General features: G+C 37.4%; 2 protein-coding genes across 4 annotated transcripts in view; one reads left to right on the top strand and one right to left on the bottom strand.

Annotated features, from left to right (window-relative positions):
• The first annotated feature begins 202 nt into the window (after positions 1-202).
• GLRX2 (glutaredoxin 2) lies at positions 203-9,008 on the top strand. Of its 3 annotated transcripts, none has more exons than XM_044266859.1 (4): positions 203-596; positions 4,513-4,576; positions 7,702-7,878; positions 8,727-9,008. In XM_044266859.1, the coding sequence occupies exons 2-4, from the start codon at positions 4,514-4,516 to the stop codon at positions 8,856-8,858; spliced, it is 372 nt and encodes a 123-aa protein (XP_044122794.1). In that variant the 5' UTR covers positions 203-596; position 4,513; the 3' UTR covers positions 8,859-9,008. The 3 variants fall into 3 exon arrangements, with proteins under 3 accessions (XP_044122794.1, XP_044122793.1, XP_044122795.1); XM_044266858.1 differs by lacking the exon at positions 203-596 and adding an exon at positions 827-986; XM_044266860.1 differs by lacking the exon at positions 203-596 and adding an exon at positions 947-963.
• A 3,479-nt stretch (positions 9,009-12,487) lies between these two features.
• Positions 12,488-25,426, bottom strand: part of RO60 (Ro60, Y RNA binding protein) — a 29,122-nt gene continuing 16,183 nt past the window's right edge. Inside the window, exons 5-9 of the mRNA XM_044266853.1 lie at positions 25,266-25,403; positions 22,150-22,266; positions 20,637-20,750; positions 20,223-20,369; positions 12,488-18,840 (exon numbers count right to left, since the gene is read on the bottom strand). Coding sequence (XP_044122788.1) covers positions 18,688-18,840; positions 20,223-20,369; positions 20,637-20,750; positions 22,150-22,266; positions 25,266-25,403 — 669 coding nt within the window. The 3' untranslated portion in view covers positions 12,488-18,687. The remainder of the gene's footprint in view (positions 18,841-20,222; positions 20,370-20,636; positions 20,751-22,149; positions 22,267-25,265; positions 25,404-25,426) is intronic.

Here is a 25,426-nt window from a genome sequence, read left to right as displayed (position 1 = left end):
ATATTTGCCCTCTGACCTTAACAAATAGATTTCAGTGTCTTCAGTAAATAAATAAGACCTACCCCCCCACTTCTCATATAGTGACGCCCAAAGGCCTGTCATTACCACGAGTGGCACAATGTTGTCCTTAGCACTCAGCTATTTTCACAGCCATGACAAAACACCTCCGGGCCGGTTCAAGTTTTATTTCCTAATTTCATTTTCATTTATAAACACAAATTTTGTTTTCTTTGGAAGGAATGTTCTGCGTTGGATTACATTTTTTCTTTTAATTCTGGATGTAAACTCTAACAATCCCACGATTTATACGGGCTGTGGATCAGCAGCCTCATTTTAAGATGACACAGTTAGGCTCTTATTCACCCGCAGAAACACCTGTCTGACCGGAAGTTGTGATGACGCTGCCACCCTCCTGTAAACATCCCAGGCATTTCGAGTCTTTCTTTCGGACAGTCATTTTTTTTTTTTTTTCTCCGTTTCGCTAGAATGTCGGCCACCGTCCCCACGCGTCGTTTCCACGGGCCCCTGGGCCTTGATGAGCGTCCCTAACCCCTAAAGACAGGAGCGGGGCTGGGCCGAGCCCTGGAAGCCCGCGGGTGAGGCGTCCCCGTAGGCAGGGGCGGCAGTTTCACCCCTCGCGGGCCGCATTCCCCCCGCACCCCTGCTCTGCGCGCTCCGGCCGCCGGCCGCCCGCGTCGGGAGGACTCACGCGATCGCGCCGGGGAGCCCGGCTGCGGCTCGGGCAGCCCGGCGGGGCGGGGAGAGGCGGGACCGGCCGCGCAGGGGCCGGGCGTGCGGAGGCAGAGCCGGCCGGCGGGGGCGGGCTTTCTCCAGCCGCGGTCGCACCCTCTCGGCTCGCTGCGTCCGGGAGCTCGGACCATGTCTTGGCGCCGCGCTGCGCTGCAGGGGACGAGGCTGGTTCGGAGCGGGAGCGGGAGCGGCTCGGCGGGCCGGCTCGGCGGGGTAGTAGGAGCGGCGGCCTCTGGGTACGGGGCGCGGCGGGCAGGGCACGGGGGGTTCGGCGTGGCGCGGAGGCCTCGCAGGGGTCCGGACCGAGCCGTGGGCGCGGGCGCCTCTTTCCCCGGCGCGGGGTGGGCCCTCGGAGGGCGGCGGGAGCCGGGGGAGGGTGGGCGGTGAATGATGCCCTAAGCCGTAGTGCCTTCTTACGGATCGGGTGACTCTACCCTCGAAAACACCCGAGTTGTGGTGTTGGTGGAGCTTGGAACCTCCCCTCCCCCCGCCCCGTCTAATAAATTCGGATTTCAGATAAACAGCGATTAATTTTTACTCTTAGTTTATCCGAAATATTGCGCGGATTATATTTAGACTCGGAAGTTACTCGCTTTTTACATAAAGTTCTAATGTGATCGATCGTTCTGCATTTTTATTTGCTAAACCTGGCAACCCTCCTGCAGGAAGTAAAGGGGGAGCTTCCTACTAAAGGGCCCAGTCTTTGAGGATGGGGACTGTGACTTAACTCATGTAGATGTCGCCTCTGGCTAGACCGAGGATTGCTTTCCCTGTGCTTCCCGGCCTCCAGTACCAGGCCTGCGGTGGAGGACCCCCGGCCTGGGCTGATGGCTGCGCGGCCCTTGGGCCCGAGCCGCTGCTCCATGGTGGTTCTGACAGTTCCAGTGTCTTTGCCTGCCGCTGCGCATCCACCCCTCTGTGTTGGAATCTCTTCCTTCCTGCTTGGTTTGGTAACTCTGATCAGTTCTGCCAGACTGTAGGAACTGTTGATTACCTATCTATTAGCTGGTGACCCAGTCCATGAAGGTGCTGACTACGTGGTGTTAACTCTTTGACTGACTGTCCTTGAGCCCCTGATGTGTTTTTCCAATGATGTGCATCCCTGGGACATTTAGCCTTTCGCCTACCTAGTATATAGGAAGCGCTCCATGAATGTGGCATGGCTAATGGGTGCATCAGTGTTGAAGTGAAACGGTTCTTGTGCGTTTCTCTGTTGACGTCTCTTTCCTTACTAGGTAGTAACTTTTGCCAAGCTCAGCCAGAATTGAAGGAGAAAGGTGCTTCCCAGAAACTTTTATTTGGGAGGGTAGGGGGTGATATTTCAGATCCACCTCTGACCTCCTCTCACTCCCCAAGATAACTTGGGTATGAAGGTTTTACTGGAACTCCCGCTGCAATACCAAATACTGTGGTAGGCAGTTTGGGGATGACGGTTTGATGCTGGACCAGAGATGAACAGGACTTGTATTCTTAGTTGATAAACCAGATAGGCTGCTGATTTATTACACCAAAGCACCTTCTTAGGTCCAGGCCATGCCCATTGATTAACTTTTTTTTTTTTTTTTTTTGGTTTATGCTCCAGGAACTCAGCCTACTTTTTTCTTAACACAGATCATCTGCCCTCCATCTAAGTTGGTTGCAATCTCCCTAGCATGCTATTGCTATTCCTAATCTCTTCTTGAGATAAGTACCCAGGCCCTTTTTGTTTTAAAGATTTCCTTGCTAACAGTTGGGAAGCAAGGAATAATAGATTGTAAACATTGGGGAGTTCTAATGTTATAATGTTCCATTGGTCGTAGTTCCCTCTTCTCTTGGTAATTACTGAAGGTCATGTTTGTTACAGGCAGCCTTATTCTAAGTGTGTGGGCATGGCTATGTAGATCAACCACTCATCATCCAAGGATAAAATGTAAAAAATCCATTTAATTATTATTTTTTTAAAGTAAGCCCCACTGTGGTGCTCAAATTCATAGTCCTGAGATCAAGAATCACATGCTATACCAACTATGCCAGCTAGCAGCCCCCAACATTTAAATTTTAAATGCTCTCGAATGAATGAGGTGTTTGGAAGGAGAAGTTTTTCTGTCAAAACTTGAATTTGGGGGCACCTGGGTGGCTCAGTGGGTTAAGCCGCTGCCTTCGGCTCAGGTCATGATCTCAGGGTCCTGGGATCGAGTCCCGCGTTGGGCTCTCTGCTCAGCAGGGAGCCTGCTTCCTCCTCCTCTCTCTCTCTGCCTGCCTCTCTGCCTACTTGTGATCTCTGTCAAATAAATAAATAAAATCTTTAAAAAAAAAAAAACTTGAATTTGGAACATAATCATGAGGAGACTATTTTTGATAATATTTGAAACTTCAGTTCTTTTTTTTTTTTTTAAAGATTTTATTTATTTGACAGAGAGAGATTACAAGTAGGCAGAGAGGCAGGCAGAGAGAGAGAGGAGGAAGCAGGCTCCCTGCTGAGCAGAGAGCCCGATTCGGGACTTGATTCTAGAACCTTGAGATCATGACCCGAGCGGAAGGCAGTGGCTTAACCCACTGAGCCACCCAGGCGCCCGAAACTTCAGTTCTTTATCTTATTCTCTTAATCTTTAGATATTTGAGAAATTCCCTTTTGAAGCCCATATTCTATGATTCTTTTTGAAGATTTGTAATTTTTCTCTAACTAGTTTATATCAGGATGTTGTATATGGTTTGGACAAGGCAATAGGTCCTGGTGATCAAGAAAGATAAAGTGGATGGGGAAAAGTTTCTAGGAGTAGGGAGAGAGATTTGATGATATGAAACTGGTCAGTATTTTAGTGAATATATTCCTGTTACAATGAATGCCTCCTTTTACAAGCTCCCAACAGCTGGGTTTTAAATAATACATACCTAGAGGGTCCATGTAATCAGGAAATGATAGTAATAGTGTTAAATGTTATTGAACATTTACTGTGCTCAAGGCACTGTTCTGCTTTCTATCAATTCATTTATTTATTTTTATTTTTTATTATTATTATTTTTCTATCAATTCATTTAATCTTCATAAAACCCTTTGAGGTGGGAGTGACTGTTAGTCCTACTTTATGGATTGGGAAACCTGGATCTATGAGTGTTGTGGTTGACATACCTTAGTTTCCTTAAAATTTTTGAAATTTTGTAGGTTCTCTGTGTCAAAGTGTTCATGGAGATTTGGCATATTTTAATATAAAAATGAAAACTTAAAAAAAAAAAACTAATGGTCAGGTCAAGGTCAGTCATTAGGACAGTCTGTTTGAAATTTGGTATTCAGAAATAAGGTGTACCAGGCTTTACACTAGGTTAATATGGTTTCACCAAATAATTAAGGACATTGGTAGGCTAGAGAAGCACACAGTCCCTTTTGGTTTTTGTAAACAAGTACTTTGTAAACTGGCATTTTTTTTTTTTTAAAGATTTTATTTATTTATTTATTTGACAGAGATCACAGAGAGGCAGGCAGAGAGGGAGAGAGAAAGGGGGAAGTAGGCTTCCTGCTGAGCGGAGAGCCAGACACAGAGCTCAGTCCCAGGCCCCTGAGATCATGACCTGAGCTGAAGGCAGAGGCTTAGCCCACTGAGCCAACCAGGCGCTCCTAAACTGGCTTGTTGTACTAGTGATAAGTAAAACTCTTTTTTTCTGTTTCATAGATTTGGGTATATATTTGCATATCAGGTTTTCATTAAGTGGATCTCATTTGCTATATTATCATTAATGATTATCTTTAATGTTTAAAGCTGCACTGCCTTTTAAAATTCTTTTTAGGATGGGGAACAGCACATCATCATCTTTGGGGAACTCAGCAACTGCTCCTGTGAATCAGATTCAAGTGAGTGATGTGGGAGACATAGGAAAAAACTTTCCTCTGTAGAAAAAGAATTGTGTTTTACACATTTAATATGCATATTCAGTATCCAACCTGACATAGTTTGGCAAATGAATTACTAAATGTATACTTTAAAATGTGCTATCAAAATAATCCATGTGACAGAAAAGTTCTAGATCATATTGGTAGCCAAAATTTATGAGGTTTATTATTATTATTATTATTATTTTTTCTGATTTTATTTATTTATTTGACAGAGCGAGATCACAAGCAGGCAGAGAGGCAGGCAGAGAGAGAGGAGGAAGCAGGCTCCCTGCCGAGCAGAGAGCCCGATGCGGGACTCGATCGCAGGACCCGATCGCAGGACCCTGAGATCATGACCCGAGCCGAAGGCAGCGGCTTAACCCACTGAGCCACCCAGGCGCCCCTATGAGGTTTATTATTAATGGAGTCTTTACTCCCTCTAAGTGGGGTCTGTGAGGTTAGCTTCTCCTTTCCCTCAGACCTACCTCCGTCTCCTGTTGATACCAGTCAGGCTGCCCTTCGCCAGGGCACTGTTTGATTTTGGCCTGGGAAGCTGCTTCACAGCTTTCTCCCCCAACACAGAACTGAGCGTGCTGTAGTTACTTTATAAATGATCCTCTTAGCGACACCATTCGCTGCTGTGTGCTGTTTTCCTCTCTTTCACTGCAAAACGCAGTTAATTCTGCCTCAGAAAACCTTCTATGTATTTCTTCTCTCGAGGTCCAGAAGACACACTCATGTTTTTCTTTCTTTGTTCCTCATCACCAGCCACGACAACATAGATAACGTATCTGCCTTTAATTTATTTGGCTAAAAAAGTATTCACTCACAGCTGATGAATGTAACAGCAATGCTAGAAACCTGTTGTGAGGGTTCCTTCTTAAAGCGAGAATACAAAATGATGAAAATTTAGCTAGGTTGAGCCTGAGGGAGATAAGAAGGGTTGTTTGAGACACTCTGGCCTGATATCCTGAGTTTCAACTCACTTTGGAATCTCTTCATCGGTGGTTTTTTTTGTTTTTGTTTTTTTTTAAGATTCTGTTTATTTATTTGACAGAGATCACAAGTAGGCAGAGAGAGAGGAAGGGAAGCAGGCTCCTCGCTGAGCAGAGAGCCCGATGAGGGGCTCGATCTCAGGGTCCTGGGATCATGACCTGAGCTGAAGGCAGAGGCTTTAACCCACTGAGCCACCCAGGCGCCCCTTCATCGGTGTTTTTTTTTTTTTTTTTAATTTTTTAAAAAGATTTTATTTATTTATTTGACAGATAGAGATCACAAGTAGAGAGGCAGGCAGAGAGAGAGAGGGAAGCAGGCTCCCTGCTGAGCAGAGAGCCCGATGCGGGGCTCGATCCCAGGACCCTGAGATCATGACCTGAGCCGAAGGCAGCGGCTTAGCCCACTGAGCCACCCAGGCGCCCCCATCGGTGTTTTTACTGCATGTCAGCACCCTGGATGCTCAGCTCTCTATACATGATGGCCTTAATGTGCCTATAACCTGAGCGGGCATGGTGGAGGAAAGAGCACTGGCTTCGGTGGTGGGACAGGTTGGGTTAAATCCTAGTGTTGTGAACTTCTCAGCCTCAATTTTCTCATCTATAAAATGGATTCATTCATACATCTTTGGTATGGCTGGCTTTCTCCAAAGCAGACTTCTGTACTGAATATTAGGAGTAATCAGAAGAGAAAGCATAAAAATAGACCCACTTGCAGAGAGCTAGACTGTGCTTTAAGCCCCTTCTGACACCCAAGGATGGATGTAACTTTATTTTATTATTATTTTTTTTTAATTTAAAGATTTTATTTATTTATTTGACAGAGAGAGATCACAAGTAGGCAGAGAGACAGGCAGAGAGAGACGAAGGGAAGCATGCTCCCTGCTGAGCAGAGAGCCCGATGCAGGGCTTGATCCCAGGACCCTGAGATCATGACCTGAGCGGAAGACAGAGGCTTTAACCTACTGAGCCACCCCGGTGCCCTGGATGTAACTTTAGAACTACTTTGCCTTGGTACTCTACTTTCTGATTTTTGGCTTTCATCTTGAACATGTTGCTTATGACCCATATAAGAACAACAGAGATGCCTGGGTGCTAGACTTATCTATTCAGAATTCCTTGAAGGACCTGGACATTCATGTATTTAGAAACAAAAAAGAAAACAAACTTCACAGGCAATGCAGATGCATAGGAAAATCTCATGGTGTTTGTGATAAAGGCCTGGAGAGTAGTTTCCAAACCAGGCTGATATTAGAATCCTCTGGGAAGTTAAAAAAAAAAAAAAAAAAAAAGCTTTTGACTTCTGCCTGAAACCCTTTGAATCAGCATTTCTGGTAGTAGCTTTTCCAGGAACAAGAATATAAGAATGCCTTATCAATACTGTAATGATAATGACAGTTTTTTAAAAACTATAAAGATACAAAGGAAGGAGTGAAAGTTGAGGGGGTAAATTGTTTTTATATCTGGATCAGTGAAAGCTTTACATTTTAAATGGAACTCGTATATCAGTCCTCACCATTAAAAGTAAAGGAAGGTAAGGAGTTAGCTCCTGAACACCTACTGAGTATTTAAGAGGCAATGTAACAGAGTTAAGTGCCTGGTCTGTAGAATCAGACTTGTCTGGGCTCAAATCTCAAGCTTTCCAGGTCTTATTAGGTGAGGACTATGACTAAGTCATTTACCTTCTTCACTTTCCCCATCTATGCCTCACTTTCCCCATCTGTAAAGTAGATATAATAATATGACCTGTCTCAGGATTATAGTGAGGTTTACTTGAGCTGGTGAAGATTAGATATTAAGAATTGTGTCTGGCATACAGAGATGTTTGCTGTATATGAATTGGCTATGATTATTGTTGTCATCACTCCATGCTAACTTTGCCTCTGTTATAACCCATTTTTTTCCATAAAAACATCCCTTTTAAATAAATAATATTTTAAATAAATAATAAATAAATAATATTCTCAATCTGCAAATGAGAAAATAGACGATGGAGACTTAATTTGAGCACTGAATCATGAGTCTCCAAATCCATCCCCTTTCCACTATAACGGTTTCTTCCCAGAAGGTAACGTCTAGAATTAAAACTTTTGTTTGTTTGTTTGACTTCAGGAAACAATTTCTGATAACTGTGTGGTGATTTTCTCAAAAACATCTTGTTCTTACTGTACAATGGCAAAAAAACTTTTCCATGACATGAATGTTAAGTATAAAGTGGTGGAATTGGACATGCTTGAATATGGAAGTCAGTTTCAAGATGCTCTCTACAAAATGACCGGTGAAAGAACTGTGAGTGTATCCTCTGTTGTGTTTTTCCTCCAAATAAATGGTACCTGGGTCACCTACAGCCTAGGCCCTTGTGTTATGTAAAGTGAGCCAAGCATTCTCTGTCTCATCCTCTGAGAATCTTTTTTGGATAAAGAAATGGCAGATCTGGGAATAAGATTCAGAGACCGAGAAACAGCAGAATTCATTATTTTATGTTTATTCTTGCCATATTTGTGTGTGTGTGTGTGTGTGTGTGTGTGTGTGTGTATGTTTTGACTAGGAGGGTGGGGTTGTCGTGAGTGCTTGCCTGTGAAACTTGAAGATCCTCCGGGAGCTTTTCTCAAGATGAAATCCTTTCTCCCCTTACTTAAACAGTACAGACCATGGGTCAGTCTTCAGCTGCTGTGCTAATAGGAGTGCTTTAGTTCTTCGATTTTGGATTTCTGAAATTTGTCCAACCATATGCATTTTTTCAGTGAAATGCATTGCCGGGAAAATACACAATATTGCCTTCTTGTTTGTATATGCATGGAAGGTGTTTATAAACAATAATTACTGTTATTTTACCTTTTATGTGGCATAGCAGTTAGAAGGAAAGGCTTGAGTGTCAGATTGCCCTGGATTTAAATCCTAGCTCTGTCATTCGCTATCGTGATTTGGGGCAAGTTCCTGTGCCTCATTTCCCTCCAAAATAAGGCTAAAATTAGTACCTACCTCAAGGGTTGTAAAGATTAAAGTACTTTGTGAAAGAGCTTAGTCTACTGCCTGGCCCATGAAAGTACCCAGAGTATGAGCATCCATTATTATTATATGAAAGGTCTTATACTTCTGACGGTAGAGTGATACCTGATCTTTTGTTTATCCAACAGGTACCAAGAATATTTATCAATGGAACTTTTATTGGCGGTGCAACTGACACTCACAGGCTTCACAAAGAAGGGAAATTGCTTCCACTAGTTCATCAGTGTTATTTAAAAAAAAGTAAGAGGAAAGAATTTTAGTTATGTAGGCACTCATAATGTTGCTAGTAAAATGTCAGTGATTTAAAGTGATAATGCCTGATAATGCCTTTTAAATGTTTGAGGATGTTTTATATATGTAAATTGTCTTCCTGAAAAAGTTGTAAAACAATAAATTGCTGTGGAAATCTCTTCTTCCTACTTGCCAATTCTTGAGCAAAGGGGATGATATTTAAAACTACAGGGGTGAATTTGTGTCAAAAGATAATGAAAGGGGCGCCTGGGTGGCTCAGTCATTAAGGGTCTGCCTTCAGCTCAGGTCATGATCCCAGGGTCCTGGGATTGAGCCCCGCATCGCATCAGGCTCCCTGCTCAGTGGGGGGACCTGCTTCTCCCTTTTCCTCTGCTGCTCCCACTTGTGCTCTCTCACTTGTTATCTAAAAAATAGAATAAAAAAATTTTGGATACTTGATTAATCCAATCCCTATATCAAACTTATCAACAAGAATTTTATTTATTTTTTAATTTAATCTTATTTTTTAAAAAGAGTTTATGTATTTATTTGACAGAGAGAGGATGGTGAGAGAGGGAACACAAGCAGGGGGAGTGGGAGAGGGAGAAGCAGGCTTCCCGCTGAGCAGGAAGCCTGATGCGATGCGGGGCTCAATCCCAGGACCCTGGGATCATGGCCTTAGGCAAAGGCAGATGCTTAATCAACTGAGCCCACCAGGTGCCTGTCAACAAGACTTTTTGAAGTGCACTTCCTGGGAAGCATTTTCCTAGCTGATCCCACAGAGTCAATAGAACAGATTGCAAATTCTGGGAAGAGAAAAAACTTGCTCAGAGGTGGGAGGACAGCGCATTTTCGGTGAAGTGCTTCTGCTTTCTGATCAAGATGGACCAAGGAATCTAGGACAGTTCTGCAGGAGACATCTGTCTCCTGCATATGCCATCAATGATGCTTCATACATGAATTTATTAAACTGCCATTAGGAGACCTTGGGAAAGCATGATTTTGAATTATTTCATTCTCGTGTGGTAAATTAGAACACTGGAATGGAAAAGAGAATACCATGTCCTTTAGTCCTTTATTTTGCATTGTGCCAATGAGAAATTTTAGATGCTTGCTATGTTATCTTCACCTTCAAGAACTCTTATAATAAACAACTAATCTAGTAAAATGTTTCTCTGAGTTCTGTGAGCCATTCTAGCAAATGATTCGATCCAGGGTCCTTGGAACCCTTAATCTAGGCTGGTCAGTCAGGATAACAGGTGACAACCTGGATTTCAGATTCATGCCTGAAGCAGTGTTTGAGGGGCAGTCCTGTAGGACTGAGCAGCTGCCCTGCCATGCCCATTCCAGATAACCAATACTTAGTTTTAACTGAAAGGAGCTAGTTACAAAACCTAGGGTTATAGGGGAGGGATTTAGATAGAGACTACAAGAAACCACTAAATCCTCAGTGAAAGAAAATCATTCCTAGTACTTAAACAGTGATTAATAACTATTAGATCAAGACAGAGAAGTGTTCAAAACACAAATCACATTTTCTGGGTATGGCCAGTAGGCAGGTGAATCTCTTTGAACAATAAATTCCTTTTTATATAATACGGATAATACCGTTTTCCGTAGTATTTATTTTGGGAAATGGAAATAATGCAAATCACATCACACAGTGCTTAGTATAAATAGACTTCTCAATACGTAATGGTTATTATAATCACAGTGGCTCAGAAATATGATTATCTTGTGGACCCATCAGGATTTTCCAATGTCCTAGTTAAGATTTTAGGGAGGGGGATTTCCATTTCTTCTCTTTTCCCATGTCTTAGCTTGGGCTGGTATAGCAAGTTTAGACAAGAAATATTTCTCAGATTTCTGGAGGCTGGGAAGGCCAGTATCAGGGAGCCCGCTAATTTGATTTTGGTGTAGGCACGCTTTTTGATTTGCAGATGGTCATCTTCTGTGTCTGTGCGGCAGCACAGAGAGAAAAAAGCAAGCTCTCTTGTCTCTTCTTGCAAAGGCACTAAACTATGAGGGCTTCACCTTCAAAGCACTAATGACCTTCCTAAAGGGGCCCCATCATCAAATACCATCACACTAGAAATCACGGTTTAACATACAAAATTTGGGGAGACATTTACTCCGTAATACCATTCTTACAGTTTGATAACAAAGTGTAATACAAATCTAAGGCAAAACTAGGTATAAGTTGTCTCAGCAGCTATTTTTCCAGAACCAAAGGCTAGAAGAGAATGGTGATCAGTTTAAGAAAAGGTGATGTTATCTTTTTTTTTCAGTCTTTTTAACTTTAATGTTAAGATTTAGAAAATAAACTGTTTACTGTAGACAGCTAATATGAAAAAATTGACCGCTTCTCATTTTATCATTAATCAATTTATCCTTGAATTGCCCAAATATCTAATAGGGAAGCTAAAAAAAACTGTTGAGAAAAAAATTGGTCTTTTGTCTAAGTGCATCTGGATTGTTTACTAATATTATTAAAAAATACCATTTGAAAATAGTTTTGAAGTCATGGCTTCTTGATAAGGTTTATTGTTTAATATTTTTTTAAACTTAAAAAAAAAATTAAGACAGGGAGAAGTGGAGGTGGGGGGCAGGGGAGAGACTCCTGAAGCAGACTCTATGGAGCAGGGAGCTTAACATGGGGTTTGATCCTAGGGGACTCTGAGATCATGACCTGAGCTGAAATCAAGAGTGGGTTACTTGGGCGCCTGGGTGGCTCAGTGGGTTAAGCCGCTGCCTTCGGCTCAGGTCATGATCTCAGGGTCCTGGGATCGAGGCCCGCATCGGGCTCTCTCTGCTCAGCGGGAAGCCTGCTTCTCTCTCTCTGCCTGCCTCTCCATCTACTTGTGATTTCTCTCTGTCAAATAAATAAATAAAATCTTTAAAAAAAAAAAAGAGTGGGTTACTTAATGAACTGACCGACCTGCCACCCCCTATTAAGTATTTTTTAAGCCTAGTTTTCTTTATCCGTGAAGAAATGCGTAATTTGTGATCTTACTTCCTCCATATAACTGCTGCCATCTTTAAAATAGAGAACTATAAGATCAACCAAATGTTCAAAGTTTTGGTAGGTATATTCTGATGTAACTTGCTTCTACTCTTATGTATAACCTATATGCTCAGATCTTAGTTTTCAGAAGTTATGGGAATTCAGAGAGAAAAGAAATGTCTGCATTGGCACTAAAACTTTTTTTGTTTACATAGTTGATTTTTGGTGTTAACGTCACTTTTCCCAAGGGTAACTGAGTAATTTCTTCACCAAAGAAACCTGTTGAAACTCTTTAAGAATGCACATTTTGGTTAAATCCAGAAATTCACTGCGAAGAGTCCTCAACCACATATATTTTAAAGATATAGTTAGAGGCATTATAAGGCTAATGTTAATTATCAAATTAATTTCATCTTATTGAAATATTATAACAGATTACTGATAGCCTTAGATTTTATAAGGCATATTATAACCTTAAAATTCTTATTTCTTTAAAGAAATGAAAACCGGGGTGCCTGGGAGGCTCAGTTCATAATCCTGGAGTCCTGGGAGCAAGCCCCGCATTGGGCTCCCTGCTCAGTGCGGGGGGATCTTGCTTCTTTCCCTCTCTCTCAAATAAAATCTTTGGGGGGAAAAAAAAAGTGAAAACCATTATTTGATGTGCATAGAGTTTATTTGGTGTATCTATTGGTTTCTACATAATACAACTGACCAGAAGCAGTTCCCGTAATGTGCATCTGCACTCACTCCATGTCTACAATGATGTACTCAGTATGGTATTTTTCAAGACGAGAAAAGGAAAGATTTCACAGTATTGGTGAAAACTTTTATCATGAAATAAATTTAATACATTAGTATTTCATCAATTTTCTATCAGAAAACAGCAAAATTACATTGTAAGGTATAGGTATATTATTTACAGAAAATATGGAAGACTCAACAACGCATCAATAAGTTTATCAACACACCTAAGAAACCCCCCACACCCCTCTTTTTAGGGTCCCTTCCTTTGAAATGAAACTTGTATAAGTGAAACTTTGTATCCTTAAGCACCAGCTTGACAATTTTAAGTTTTCTTTCAATTTTATAAAATACTCCTGCTTTGAAAGGCAAAGTGAATATAAAAATGTGAATGTAATTAAACAAATGACTGGCCTGGATACTTTTTATTGCAACAATTGCAATGTTTTACAACTATATTCACATCTTTCAGTGAATTTGCCTATAGGCTTGAAACAAAGTATTTGCTTTTTGTTTTGAAAAATTCCCTCAAAAAAGTAACCGTTTTTGAAACTGTACAACTCTGTTTTTCATTCATAGTGTTTAAATATGCAGCTTGGTCCTTGGAGATTGTTACACAAAGTCCAGCTTCTTGGATAATTTGTTATACCAAACAATAAAAAAAACCTTAAACAACCACAAAATAGTACTGATGGTAACAGTCGTGTATGTACAGATTATCCTATTAATAGGTACTTAAAACTACTAATGTACTATCAGGTTTTAAAACTTAACAGTTTAATTTCCATTATGTAAAAACGAAAGCTCTGTAAGACCCTTTGAGTTCTGTACTTCAGAAACACTAACACTATTAAGGCATTACTTAATGAACAAGACCCTATGGAAAGTAACTAGTATGCCTGTGGAGAGCTAGTCATATTTTAAGGCAGTCAGAAGATTCATTTTTTTCACTTTAAGGCTCTTGCATACTTAAATTTTATTCTATGCAGGCATTATTCTGTGTAATTTAAGTATTCAGTAAGTGGTAAATTACAGATATCAAAGCCTTTATATAAAACAAATGGACAGTTTAGTACTGTAATACCTCTCCCCTAAAGAACTTTTTAAAAAAGATGATTTCATCCCTCTGGAGAATTTCATTATCAGAAGGTGGCAATAAAGGAAGAAAATATAACTCATATGCATTACAAAAATGTCATCTACTCATATCTCATTATATATAGTCCATGTTTAAAATAACAGTGCAACAAACACATTTGATTACAATTCATTAGTTGTTTAATAATTTAAACTTCATTTGGGTGTATATGGATTCTAAAGTTTACACTGCAAATAAAAACTAGTATTTAAACAAAAGTTCCAATATTCTATCAATTATATGTGGTAATGATACATAAAATAGCAAGGCTTTACCTTATTTACTACTCTTAACAATCCAAGTGTTCATTAAGTGAAACCAGCAGAAATACAGCTAACTTACTAGTTCTTTTGTTCAGTTTTCTGATAACTTCTAAAAGTACAGAAGTCTTAAAAATATTTTAAAATTTAGTATCACTTGTGTTCATAAAATTAATATGACACATGGTGGTGCTAAATTAAAAAGCAAAGGGAAAAATCTCTGTAGGCTCAGAAACAGCTTTTGTGTATTTTCATTGTATTTATGTAATTTATAATCATTGAAAATAATCACCTTAGTTTCAGTAATAGAATTTTGCAATGCAACTTCTCTAGTTTGTATTTCTACCCATTTCCAATATAATTTGAAACTATCACGGTTTAGGAAAATGTGTTATTTATTATAACTTTATTCAAACATATCCTTAACTATCTATATTAGATTTCTACATGAAAAAATATTGCCATAGAATTTTTAAATTAACTTTTTAATTTTTCAAAAGCAAAAAACTTACCAATTAAAAAATATTAAATGTGAATACAAGTTATTGACAGGCTCTTGTACACCACAAATGATGTATATATAAGCTCAGTTAAGTACTTAGTAGATGGAAAGATTTGAAAGTGGTTTTTATATGGAAATATGAACATGAGATATGCTACTCTGAGTATTCAGTTAATGATTTTTCTAAGAGCAAAGTAGATCTAGAATTGCAAACAAAGACTGAATAAACTTACTTAAAGGCCACAAAATTTTTGCAACCATCTAATGCAAAAGGTGTATAATTTGATTGGGGAGAAAATAAATTAATCCAATTATTGTTTCAAGAGATCTGCCTATTATTGATTTGAAAAATATGATCTGAAATCTGTAAAGAGATTCATCCCAACTTTGAATATGGGTGATTTTCCTGTCATTCATTTTATTACTGAGGTAAGGTTAGAAACAGAAGACAAAAATGTCAGAATAAAGTAATTTTAAGAAAATGAACAAACAAAAAAACGAGGTATAATCTTCCAACAAGGAAGATTAGGAAGCAAATAATAGGGAAATACTTAATAAAATCTGTACAGTATATATAACTAAATACATAGCTTTTTCCCTAATTCTTCCTTGTGCATGTTTATATTGAGGCTATAGAACATTTCTCTAGAGGGGATACTGCCTTAACAAATCACCCCAAACATATGAAATGTAAGTCTAGAATTTTTCCTTTTTGATAACTTACTCTAAGGGCACCACTTTTTAAGAACTTTTTATCCGTGGGTATATAATCTTTAGGTTAAATTATGGTAAGTCCAATAAGTGATCACAATGATTTCTTTTAAATTATTGTTTAGATGTGCTTTTAAAATTTTTTTCACTTAATTGTCAGATGCTCCAATTTATTCAGGAATTTTGCCTTAAATTTCCAAAATAATTTTATATGTTTTTTGCAAAATCTCCAAAAATGAGGGCAAATCCTGATACGATGATAATCATTTGTAGATTTACCTGTTATTTTAAAAGGTTAATCAAATGCTTATTAATAGTGTTTCTTCATTTAGATAAGTATAAGATTTTCTAGGTATATCCAAATGGATGTTAAAACTTGGAATGTGTTACTTTCTCTTGATCACACAATAGTGACTTTAGTCAAAAATACTCCCCTTCACTGTAAACATTTTTCTTCCATACTTTCCCACTCAGAATAGGAATGTTTTAATTAATTACTGAGCCTACTGGCTATTTGAAAACATTTTATCATTTGAAACATGTATCGTCTATTAACAATGTTTCTAATTTAAAAAATTCTAATTTGTATTGTAAGCCCTCCTCCTAATTTAAACTTTTATACAGATATTAAATCACTGATTCTTCTAAGAGCCCAGCATCATGATAGGTTACATTTCAAAGATAACAAAATTGAAGGTTAAACTGGTTGTCTACAATCCCCCAAAGTAAGATAAGCAAGAGGTTCTAGAGGGGTAATACTAAATTCCATTCACTAGTATCTTCCTCACTAATGTTTCCATAAAACAGTGACTAAACTAAGTAATATGTTAACTGTTAATAAATTGCATTTTCAAGAAGTTTCAACAAATAAGGAAGAGTGTAAGATTAGCTTTGTTTCACTAATTTTAACTATATCCTGAAAATATTTACATATTTTCTAGGAAATAAAGTTTATTTTTCTTAGAATTGTTTTTAAAGCAGTATCTCCCTAAATATTAATGTAGTAATAATCCTAAAATTCAGAAAATAAAAACTTCTTTATCACTTTAACATAATGAGGTAAAGTTTTAAAATTTTTTCTATAGGGCTATATTATATATAGCAACATAGGTTGTTAAGATATTAATTGTAATTGAGGATTACTATGAACCAGAAAAGCATACATGTTCACAAATCTGTTTGCTACTCCTAAAGCAATCATGTAGATACATTATTTCCTAATACCTAAAAAGATAAAGGTTTTGAATAATTTTATTTCACCACCTACTCTTGTGAGTCCATGTCTTCCCATTCTGTGGGGAGATGAATTCTGGAATGGGAATGAAGAGCCCAAGATTGGTAGATCCAGTACTCCAAAGCCATACTCTTTTAGGCCCTGGGTCCCTAACCTACATTAAAAATCACCTTTTAAATTTCAGATTTTTTCTTCCTTAAAATCTTACCCTAATCCATTTAATTAGATGTACGTAAATCTTCAAAACGATCACATCTAATCTTCTCTGATGGACTGGTTGGCTTGTGACCATCTAAAAGCACTATAGGAGAAGTATATAACTGAAGGAAATATACTTTTATGCTATATTCCAATTAACATTTCTATTAGGAATAAAAAGATCGTGTTATAATTTTTAAGATCTTGGGTTTATTTAGAAACTTCAAAAACTATTACACGATTTTACTAGGCTCTTTAAACTTGAAATTCAATCTGAACATATTTTAATGTTATCAAAAGTAGCTAATACCTTATATCCAATGCTTGACAGAGGGCCAAAAAACAGAATGATGTCAGAAGCAATGCAAAAGGGTGGTGGTACCCACACACTACCTTGTTGACAAAAAAAATCTCAGGTAAATATCATAACATTTACAAATTGCTACTAGTTGCCTTGAAGGAATGGCTCATAGGGAGCCAGCATTGTTAATGAGTCTGAAAGGGGCATTTTCTTGTCACTTCCAGACCCAAATTTCTTATGAAACAGAAAATATCTTCACAAATTCGAACGTTACTCAAGTCCTCTTTTGCCCTCAAAACAAAACCTCTGACTCCTAACCACACAGAAGGTTTTAATTTACATTTACTAGTTTCACTTTTCATATGATAATGAGAAGGGCTTTATAAATCCTTCAGTAAATCGTTAGTTATTAGGAAAAGAATACAAAAAAATTGAAATTTTATGTTATCTTAAATAACCATAATATAATTATGAGCAAAAATATTGGGATTTCAATATGTTAAACCTCCCCAGAAAGAAGGACATTTGCTCAAGAAAATAATGCACTTTAGTGTAATGAAAAGGAAGTTTAATATACACAACAAGTAAAATAGAAAAAAAATTTTCTTACAGACTGGTTAGTGGTAATGTTACTCAAAAGCTGCCTTTCAAATATGAAAGACCTAGCTTGCTTTATTATTTTTTAAAATATCAAAAAAGAATGTCTTGCCACAAATGAATAATGGACAGAGATATGTCACTGACATGTTTACAATTAGTAAATATCTAAAACCCACTTACAACTGATTAAAAAAATAGTTAAAGGTAATTAGAATATTTAAAATAAGGAAAAAGCTAATCTGGTTACAGCTGAGATTTTAATTATCATACTTTTCATATTTATGAGTGGGGGAGTTAAATGCTTAAAACAGTTTGTTGTTTACGTTTGTTAAGACTATGAAAAAAAAGAGAAAAAGTGTGGCTACACATGGCTATGTTGTTGTATTTCAGCACAAACTGTCAAGTCATGCCCCCACTCACCGCAATAAAATGCACCAAAACAAACAAAAAGCAAACCAAACAGACTTCCTCAGCTGACACAAAGTTTAGTGTCTTTTCTCAGGGGTTTTCCACTCTTTTTCTGGTTAATGTAACAATCCTACAAGTGTAAATAAAATATCAGATTTAAAGTATCTTTTTCATTGAGTAAGAAAGCTGCTATTTATGTGATCTTAGAAAACTCCAAGGAATTTGTAAAAATGTGTTCATAATTTAATCAATTTTTTAAAAACCCCTTGGTATAAAAATTTACAGATGAATTAGATATTCCATCACAGTTACATGGGTCCAGTGCATTTCAGAGTATTTGGACATTGTCACAGCTGTCCTTTCCCAATGCAGTTAAGAAAACTTTAAGCACTTTTCAAACAAGTGACATGATATAGAACTACTTACTTTTGGCTCTCACTTCTCTTAAGTACAAATGAGATTATTCACCATAGCAAAACTGGTTATTTTACAGTGTCTATTAACAAGGAGTTCTCTGTTAGAAAGAGGGAACTATAGTGTATTCTGAAGCTATTTCCCAAGAGCTAGTTTAGTAGACAGAAAGAACTTTGGGCTCATCTTTTTTTCTTTTCTTTTCTTTTTTGGCAAGGTAAATTTTCCGTTATGCACATACTATACTATCATCATCTTTCATTGGATTAAGATTAGCTGGGAAGTAGCTACATATTTTTAGTGAGATCACTGATGGCAATGGACCTCTGATATCATGCTGGTGCTTATGGTTAAATCACATCTAATGTGAAATTCCGAATTACGTCTAAGGCTCCAGTATCAAAGCCACACATATCCAACATGCCTCTATCATCTGGGTCTGCAATGGTAAAACCATTTGATGTCATTCCACAAACAATCAATTTAGCTGGAATGTCCATTTTCTGTAGGAAAAGATCAAAATACATATTTAAAAAATTTATGTAAGCAAAAACAAATAACCTCCAAAAACACTTATAAGGCTACCACAATTTTTCATTCTGAAGTCAATTTTTCTCTTCTCTCCATAAAATCGTTAATCTATCAAGGTCAGTCTCTGATCTTTAGAACAGAAAACAAAATTGTGTTAACAGCCTGCCTGAAATTCCCGCTTTTCTGTTTATGGGCCATAGAGTACATTCTTAGGCAGCCAAGAGGCTTTCAACTTATGAAACCTGTCAGGACATTTGGGGACATCAGATATTTTTACCAATATATCAAATACTGGGGCAGTGTGTGTGTGGGTATATATAAAGAAATATTTCCCTGCAATTCTCAACTTTTGGTCTATGGTTTTGTTATATATGATATATGCATGTCACATGTCAGAACTTGCTTTACAGCTATGACTTAGGGTTAAAATAACTGAGTTTTGGAGAAAAACCAATAATCATTGAGTATACAATATGTCAGATACCATAATGAACTCTTTAACTTATCTAATGTAACTGTTATAATAACTCAAAAAGGTAAGAAGTGCTATTAAATACTATGACATACATCAGTTAAATAACTTGCTTAGGTCTGCAGTCAGTAAAAGGGAAAGACCCAGGACTCAGAACCCAGCCTGCCTTGACTACAAATCTATTCTCTCTCTTTCTCTCAAACTTAAACATACATTAGAATCCCCAGGAGGGTTTGTTAAAACACAATCCCTCTCTCCAGTTTCTGAGTCAGCAGGTCTCCCATGGGGTCTAGGAATTTGCATTTCTAGCAAGGTCCCAGGCTAAGGCTGCAGATAGGAAAACCCCAATTTGAGAAACAGCCCTCCTCATCAAGTTCTAGTTCTTCTCATCACACTAGACACAATTCAAGTGCTTGACAGCCATATGTGACTAGTGGTTACCACGATACTGTAGCTAAAGAACATTTCCACAATTTGAGAGCTCAATTGGAGAGCACTGATTAGAACACAGAAGTAGCCATGAAACTTAAAACACAGATTATACGTTTGCTTTAATTTTATGTAGTCCTTTAACAAAATTCATAAATGATACTTTAATTTTTCAAGGAGCACAATGAATTATTAAGAATGTATAGTTAAGGTAAATATTTTTATTGTTGCCAAAAACAGTTTGCGGAGGATATTTTAGTAATGTATAGAATTTGGGACTAGCTGAAATAAATTATATATGGATAGCCAGTATTTTTTATTTCAAGTACCGTTGAACTGGCTTTGTATCCCTATACAAAGGTACAGAATGATCTTCAGTATTTTGTGGAAAAATACAGTGTATATTTTAGTACGGAGTCTTATTTGGGGTGAGAAACAATATTAGAATTTTACCTTTCGATACTCTCTGAGAGCAACAGCAGGATGGACACTTCCAGCAAAAGTCTCATTATCAGTGAAGACAATGAAGACATCAGCAGCTGTGTTTGTCTTTTGAGCCCAGATCATTGGAAGAGAGCAATCAGTTCCACCTGCTGGGATCTAACTCAGAACAAAAACATGATTGGTAATAAGTGTCCTAGTTTCCATACTCAGATGTTTGAAATAATACTTAAAATTTTTTTTTACATTATCATTTTGCTTATGGCTAAAACATAGACCTTCTCAAAGCACGTGTATATATTTATTATTTTGTGCTCATGGGAAAATTGAGATAAAACTATTTATTCTCATAAACATTAATATCAGACATAACAGCAATATAAGATTACTAACACGTTAAGTAAACTTAATAAAACAGTTCCTTACCTGATTCATGGTCATTAAAACCTGTTGTAATGTCATATCTGTAGTCACTGGACATGGTACCATTTCATCTGAAAAAGCAACTACATAACACTCTTTTTCTGTTCGTGTGACAACCTGAAAAATTCAAGTGGTAATTTTCAGCATATGAGTGAAATAAATACAGTATCTTGAAGTTCATAAAACTTCATCTTTAGAAGATATTTAATTTGGGAGTTCCTGGGTGGCTCAATTAGTTAAGCATCTGCCTTTGGCTCATGCCATGATCCGGGGATCCTGGGTTGGAGCCCTGATTGGGCTCCCTGCTCAGTGGGAAGTCTGCTTCTCCCTCTCCCTCTCCCTCCTACTCATATGCTCTTTCTCTCTTTCAAATAAATAAAATATTTTTTTTTTAAAAAGATTTTATTTATTTATTTGACAGAGAACACAAGTAGGCAGAGAGGCAGGCAGGGAGAGAGGAGGAAACAGGCTCTCCTCGGAGCAGAGAGCCTGATGTGGGGCTCAATCCCAGGACCCTGAGACCATGATCTGAGCCGAAGGCAGAGGCCTAACCCAGTGAGTCACCCAGGCGCCCCTCAAATAAATAAAATCTTTAAAAGATATTTATTTTATTTCTAAACTTATTTTTGTTTTGGAACTACATAGTAACAGTATAGCTTTCAAAGTACTTTCACAAACTATTACAAAGCAAATGGCTCTCGTAATATGTGCATATGTGCTTCTCATTTTAATAAATATAGAATAAAGTCACAGAAGAGAAGTGACAGACCAGAACCAAAGTCTGACTATTATTATTAGTTCCTGATCTTTTAACTTCTGTATTTATTAATAAGTTCTCAAAGCATTATCTACTTTTTCACTAATACGTTAATATTTAATATTCAGTAAAATTAAAAATTTGTTATTCTTTAGACATGCTTCTATAAATATACTTACAATATATTTAAAACTTTGCTTTTTCTCTTTTTTTTTTTAAAAGATTTTGTTAATTTATTTGACAGAGGGAGATCACAAGTAGGCAGAGAAGCAGGCAGAGAGAGAGGAGGAAGCAGGCAGAGAGAGAGGAGGAAGCAGGCTCCCTGCTGAGCAGAGAGCCCAACTTGGGGCTTGATCCCAAGACCCTGAGACCACGACCCGAGCCGAAGGCAGAGGCTTTAACCCACTGAGCCACCCAGGTGCCCCTCTTTCTTTCTTTCTCTCTTTCTTTTTTGTCAGAGAGAGAAAGAGCATGCACATGAGTGGGGAAGGAGAGGGAAAGAGACAATCTTAAGCAGGCTCTATGCCCAGTGTGGACCCCAAGGCAGGCTCAATCTCTCAACCCTGAGATAGTTACCTGAGCCAAAATCAAGAATTGAATACTTAACAGAGCTACCCAGGCTTAAAACTCTCCTTATATAGTAAAATGACAAAAAAAGGTGAAAACATAATCCTTGATCATATCTAACTTTATAGTTTTGCCCCACATTAAATGTTTCTTAGGGTGGCAAAAATTCTAAATCGTCTTAGGTGTTCTTACCATGCACATCGTCGCAGCAACTGTGCTAGCATTGAGGACACTACCCAAAACTCTCTGGTTCATAGAAGCACTGACGTCAATAGCCAGTAAGAAACGCTTTCCAGTTGGCTCCACTGTCTTAAAAAAAAAAAATCAAAATGATCATTAAAAGCAGTCACAGAAATTACAATTAGATTTCTAAAAGTCGTATTTACTCATCTTTCACTTGAGAGACCTGGTTTTTGATTTACCAACTAATTGACAAGTACTTGAAAATGCTTAAGCTTTTACTTAGTAATTTTATTTAAAGAAGTTACTATATTCCTGTTTTTTTTTTTTTTTTTTAAGAAATCATTCCTCAGAAAGTAAACTGAGAATTTTTAGCAAAGTTTTTTGTGGTAAAACATAAATAACATAAAATTGCTTTTAAATCATTTTTAAGGGTACAATTCCAGGCATGAAGTACATTTACAATGGTATGTAACCACCACTATCTATTTCCAGAACCTTTTCATCAACCCAAACAGAAACTTTGTACCCGTTAGTAACTCTCTATTCCTATCCATCTTTAGCCCCTTATAATGTGTTTTACTTCTTTTTTATGAATTTGCCCATTCCAGATACCTCATATAAATGGGATCATATAATACCTGTCCTATAGCGTCTGGCTTATTTCACTTAGCATAATATTTTCAAGGTTCACGTTGTAGCATGTTTCAAAATGCATTTCTTTGTAACAGGCTGTAAAGACCGAATATTCCCCTGTACGTATATACTGTATTTTGTTTATCCATTCATCTCCTGATGAACACTTGGGTTGTTTCTACCTTTTAGCTATTGTGAAGAGTGTTCTTATGAACACTCACCTAGTACCTTTGATTCTGTTTTCAATTATTTTGGGTATATACATAGGTGGCGGAAATGCTGGATGGCATGGTAATGGTATGTTTAACTTTCTGAGGAAAACCAAACTGTTTTCCATAGGCCTACACCAGTTTGCACTCTTATCAGCAAGGTACCAGGGCTGCAGTTTCCTATCCTCCCGAAGCCTTGTTATTTCTGCCTTTTTGATAAGAACCAATGATTTGCATTTCCCTGATGACTAATGATGTTGAACATTTTTTCACCTGCTAATTGGCCATCTGGCTATCTTCTTTGGAGAAATGTCTTATTCAAGTCCTTTACCCATTCTTGAATTGGGTTCTTAAAAATTTTTATTGTGGAATTGTAGCACTTCTTTATATTCTAAACATTAAAAAGTTATCAAACATATGATCTACAAATATTTTCTCCTACTCTATAGGTTATCTTTTCCCTCTCTTGATGAGAGTCCTTTGATGCACAAAAGGTTTATTAAATTTTGATGAAGTCCAATTCATTTACTTTTCCTTTTATTGCCTGTGCTCTGGTGTCCTATGTGCCAAATCTGCCAAATCTAATGTCATGAAACTTTTATTCTTTGTTTTCTTCTAAGAGTTTCATAGTTTCAGCTCTTAAATATAGGTCACTGAGCCACTTTAATTTTTGTACGTGGTGTAATTTAAAGGGGCAACTTTGTTCTTTTGCATGTGGTTATCCAGTTTCCCTAGCACCATTTTTTGAAGACTAACTTTTCCTGCATTGGACAGTTTTGACACTCTTGTCAAAAATCAATTGATCATACATATGAGAGTTCATTTCTAGCTGCTGCATTCTCTTCCACTGGTTTATATATTTGCTTTTATGCCACTACCACATGGTTGTGATTACTGTACCTTTGTACTAAGTTTGGAAGTGTGAATCTGCCAACCTTGTTCTTTTTCAAGATTAGCTGTGTTATTGGGCAGTGGCGGGGGGTGGGTGGGGAGGGTGTCTCTTGAAAGTCCACATAAATTTTACAGTAGGTTTTTCTTTTTCTGCAAAACATGCTACAGGCACTGCACTTAATGTGTAGACTGCTTTGGGTAGTACTGTCATCTTAACAAGTCTTCCTAGGTTTCCCATTTAATGTTTTCCATTTAAGTCTTCTTATATTTCTTGCAGCAATGTTTTTTATAGCTTTTAGCTTACGAATCTTGTACCTTCAGTATATTCCCAAGTCTTATTTTGTTGTTGTTGTTTTTTATATTAGTGTAAATGGAAATGTTTTCTTAAGGCTAAACAAAGGCTAAGGCCTTTGGATTGTTCATCGCTAGTATACAGAAATACTAATGATTTTTGCCCATTAGTTTTATATCCTGCAACTTGGCTAAATTTGTTTGTTGGCTCTAAGCTCTCTGTGGATTCTGTAGGCTTTTCTCCTTATAAGATCATGTCATCTGAGAACAGAGATAATTTTTCTTCCTTTCCAATCTGGTATCTTTTATTTATTTTTCTTGCCTAACTGCTAGAACTTCCAGGACACTGTAGAATTGAAGTGGAAATGTTGTTATTTTTGTCTTGTTCTAGATCTTAGTGGAAAAGATTTCAGCCTTTCACCTTTGAGTATAATGATAGCTGTGGGTTTTTCATATATGGCCTTTATCATGCTGAAGAAGTTCACTTCTATTCCTAGTTTACTTTTTTTAAAAATCATAATATGGTACTGAATTTTATTAAATACTTTTACTGCACTGAAATTGTGTAACTGTCCTTTCATTCTATTAACGTGATATATTACATTGACTGATTTTTGTATATTGAAGATAAATCTCATTTGTATAATCCCTTTCATTTGATGAATTTAGTTACTACTATTTTGCGGAGTAAGAAGAAAATTTTAAAATCAAAAACTTTAACTTATAGCTCTGATGTAGGATTTTCAGTCTTAAAAAAAAAAAAATTCACTTCTCACAAAGATAGAGATCCACTGTTCATTAACAGAATGACAGGGGACCAAGTCAAAGGGCTCTACAGGAATAAAAAAATCTTAAATTTGGTATTTTAAAACTTAACAATGATTTTATAAGATGACTGGATATTGTCCAAAGGTAAGGAGAAAATCTGTATTCATAAACTTACAATGTTAATTATATATCCACATTTACACAAACTGGAAAAATAAATGAGTATCTAATAAAAATGGTTTACCTATTAGTACCATCTTTAAAATGGGTTTTTATAAAATATATCAAGTCCCAACTGGATCATTTGTTATAAAACAGAAATCAAACCATTACCTTAAATGTTTTGTAAAAAGCGGCATCTAGAGCTTTCAAAATTTCCTCATCAGGGCGCCACTTTAGTTTTCCTCTGAGACCATGACCTGTTTTATAAGTTTCTGATGCAATTAAAACATGAAATGGATGTATACGAGCCTAAAAACAAGACAAGAGAGAGA

This window comes from Neovison vison, chromosome 10, assembly GCF_020171115.1.
Source record: "Neovison vison isolate M4711 chromosome 10, ASM_NN_V1, whole genome shotgun sequence".
Lineage (NCBI taxonomy): Eukaryota > Metazoa > Chordata > Mammalia > Carnivora > Mustelidae > Neogale > Neogale vison.
The sequence above is the reverse complement of the archived record's forward strand: the minus strand, read 5'-3'. Positions and strand labels throughout refer to the sequence as shown.

What these genes read in the sequence shown, in the direction of transcription:
- GLRX2 (XM_044266858.1), top strand. Translation starts at nt 880, where the DNA reads ATGTCTTGGCGCCGCGCTGCGCTGCAGGGGACGAGGCTGGTTCGGAGC. An exon ending in GTAGGAGCGGCGGCCTCTGG is followed by an intron (nt 987 to 4,512) that starts GTACGGGGCGCG and finishes AATTCTTTTTAG; the next exon opens with GATGGGGAACAGCACATCAT. An exon ending in CTCCTGTGAATCAGATTCAA is followed by an intron (nt 4,577 to 7,701) that starts GTGAGTGATGTG and finishes GTTTGACTTCAG; the next exon opens with GAAACAATTTCTGATAACTG.